Here is a 3,212-nt window from a genome sequence, read left to right on the forward strand (position 1 = left end):
ATGTACACTAGAGTGGAAGTGTAAAATAATTCTGCTCTATATTCCCTTATTTCTCTCATTTCCAGGCAGGTGTCTAAACCACATGTGAGATCTTGGCCGTATCGCATGGGGGGGGGGGGGTTGCTGGTGCGGCCTCTGGATCGCTGATGCAATCAAATTATTCTCGGGTGGTGACCATTGGGGAGCCACATATCCCGTCAGTACGCCGATACAGCAACGATATTACTCATTGTGCCAATAAACGCAGTATTGGGCACAGACATTGTACTGCGGACCCGATTTCAATATAATCTGTTAGGTTACAGCTGGATCGATTTAGGTCCACAGTGATGGCCAGCTATAATCCCATCACAATGGTCTAGGTCAGGGGTCTTCAACCTTTTTAATAATGTGGGCCACATTCGTAATTCAAAGAAGCCTGAGGGCCACTAACCAATACTGTGGTATTTAGACTTAAAGAAAATTAGAGGATTCTAAAACCTTTTCCAGACTCGTAAAGCCATAATGAAGACTTCAAAAGATAATTCTATTATATTAATGAACAAAACATGGTCCGTTTACCTTTTTTTGCCACGGTCGGAGCGCCACAGGGAACAGCTCCACAGGCCACGGGTTGAAGACCCCTGATCTAGGTGATTGTCGGACAGGGGAATGTCGTTGGAAAACAACAACGAATAGCCTGGGTGACCAATCACCTCCTGACCACATTACAGAGCATAGGGACAATCAGACAGATGACATTTTACCTACAGAACAGCCTAGAAGCCTGTACACAAATCACATGACAGCCCCCATGTACTAATCACATGACAGTTGCCCCCCCCATGTACTAATCACATGACAGTTGCCCCCCCATGTACTAATCACATGAAGGTTTCCCCCCATGTACTAATCACATGACAGTTGCCCCCCCATGTATTAATCACATGACAGTTGCCCCCCCATGTACTAATCACATGACAGTTGCCCCCCCATGTACTAATCACATGACAGTTGCCCCCCCATGTACTAATCACATGACAGCTGCCCCCCATGTACTAATCACATGACAGCTGCCCCCCATGTACTAATCACATGACAGCTGCCCCCCATGTACTAATCACATGACAGCTGCCCCCCATGTACTAATCACATGACAGCTGCCCCCGTGTACTAATCACATGACAGCTCCCCCCGTGTATTAATCACATGACAGCTCCCCCCCGTGTATTAATCACATGACAGCTCCCCCCCCGTTTATTAATCACATGACAGCTCCCCCCCGTGTATTAATCATATGACAGCTCCCCCCCACGTGTATTAATCACATGACAGTTGCCCCCCCCATTTACTAATCACATGACAGTTGCCCCCCCCATTTACTAATCACATGACAGTTGCCCCCCCATGTACTAATCACATGACAGTTTCCCCCCATGTACTAATCACATGACAGTTTCCCCCATGTACTAATCACATGACAGTTTCCCCCATGTACTAATCACATGACAGTTGCCCCCCATGTACTAATCACATGACAGTTGCCCCCCATGTACTAATCACATGACAGTTGCCCCCATGTACTAATCACATGACAGTTGCCCCCCATGTACTAATCACATGACAGTTTCCCCCCATGTACTAATCACATGACAGTTGCACCCCCATTTACTAATCACATGACAGTTGCCCCCCATGTACTAATCACATGACAGTTTCCCCCATGTACTAATCACATGACAGTTGCCCCCCCATGTACTAATCACATGACAGTTGCCCCCCATGTACTAATCACATGACAGCTGCCCCCATGTACTAATCACATGACAGTTTCCCCCCATGTACTAATCACATGACAGTTTCCCCCCATGTACTAATCACATGACAGTTGCACCCCCATTTACTAATCACATGACAGTTGCCCCCCATGTACTAATCACATGACAGTTTCCCCCATGTACTAATCACATGACAGTTGCCCCCCCATGTACTAATCACATGACAGTTGCCCCCCATGTACTAATCACATGACAGCTGCCCCCCATGTACTAATCACATGACAGTTGCACCCCATGTACTAATCACATGACAGTTGCCCCCCCCATGTACTAATCACATGACAGCTGCCCCCCCATGTACTAAACACATGACAGCTGCCCCCCCATACATTGGTGCATCCCCCTGGGGCTCACCTGCTCCGCCGCGTCCGGGTCTATGGCCTGGGTCCGGGCCGCGGTCTCATACTCATCCTCGCTGTTGTTTCCTGCTCCGTCCTCCCGGTCAGGGGTGTTCCCGGCCCCGGGGATCCCCAGTCCTCCCGCACCGGCCCCCCCGGGCCCGCTCACCCCCTGTCTCCTCCGCTTGCTGTGTCCTGGGCCGGAGCAGCAGCCCCCGGGGCCTATCCCCGAGCCGTTACAGCAGCAGCAGCCCCCGAGCCCGTCCGATCCCGCGCCGGCGCCACCGGGGCCCCCTGACCCGGGGGGCGGCGATGCCTGGGCCCAGCGCGGGGGCGGGGAGGAGCGGGGCCGGGCCCCGGAGCGGGAGTGAGGGTCTCCCCCGCCCCCACCGCCGCTCCGGTCCCCGTCATCCGGGTCAGAGGGGGGAGGCGGCTTCTTCTTCGGTAGGATGGTCATCGGTCACCTTCACCGGACACCGAGCCTGCGTCACACCGAGCGCCGGACCGGGGGCTGAGCGTCACTACGCCGCACGCACGCTCTCCTCCTGCCCACGTGACGGGACGGGGCCAAAGCCGCGATTGGTGGGAGCGCCCTGCGGGGGGAGGAGACTGAGGCGGTGCGCGCTCTGGAGACGTCATCGCGCCTGTGCTTGCGTTCCACGCCTCGGCCGGAGCTGCCTGGTCGCCATGGCAACGGGTGCCGGAAGCGGAACTGCACGGAGGGTCTATAATAATATAAGTAGTACTGGTGGTGGCTCTCCTATGGGTCTGGTGACAGCTGTGCGTGAGGCCACTGCGCGGGGACTGGTAACACAACGTGGTTGGCTGTGAGATGTCCATAGCAGCCAATCAGCTTCTAGGTCTCATTTTCTAGATCAGTGGTTCTCAAACTCTGCCCTCAGGACCCCACACAGGTCTCCCAGCAGGAGCACAGGTGCAGTCATTACTCGCTGACACATTTTAAAAGATCCACAGATGGAGCTAATTATTTCATTTGTGATTCTGTGAGGAGATCTGGAAAACATGCCCTGTTTGGGGTCCTGAGGACCGAGTATGA

At 53.5% G+C, this 3,212-nt stretch overlaps 1 protein-coding gene across 5 annotated transcripts in view; it reads right to left on the bottom strand.

Moving 5' to 3' along the window:
- The window catches only part of OTUD5 (OTU deubiquitinase 5), a 43,830-nt gene extending 41,083 nt beyond the window's left edge, over positions 1-2,747 (bottom strand). For 2 of the 5 annotated variants that reach the window (XM_088470230.1, XM_088470216.1), the window contains exon 1: positions 2,172-2,747. In XM_088470230.1, coding sequence (XP_088326356.1) covers positions 2,172-2,612 — 441 coding nt within the window. In that variant the 5' untranslated portion in view covers positions 2,613-2,747. The remainder of the gene's footprint in view (positions 1-2,171) is intronic. The other 3 variants (XM_088470223.1, XM_088470202.1, XM_088470209.1) reach the window with 2 other exon arrangements.
- Between the last annotated feature and the right edge of the window lie 465 nt (positions 2,748-3,212).

The sequence above is a fragment of the Taudactylus pleione genome, unplaced genomic scaffold (genome assembly GCF_031769625.1).
Source record: "Taudactylus pleione unplaced genomic scaffold, aTauple2 ptg000013l, whole genome shotgun sequence".
Taxonomy (NCBI): Eukaryota; Metazoa; Chordata; class Amphibia; order Anura; family Myobatrachidae; genus Taudactylus; species Taudactylus pleione.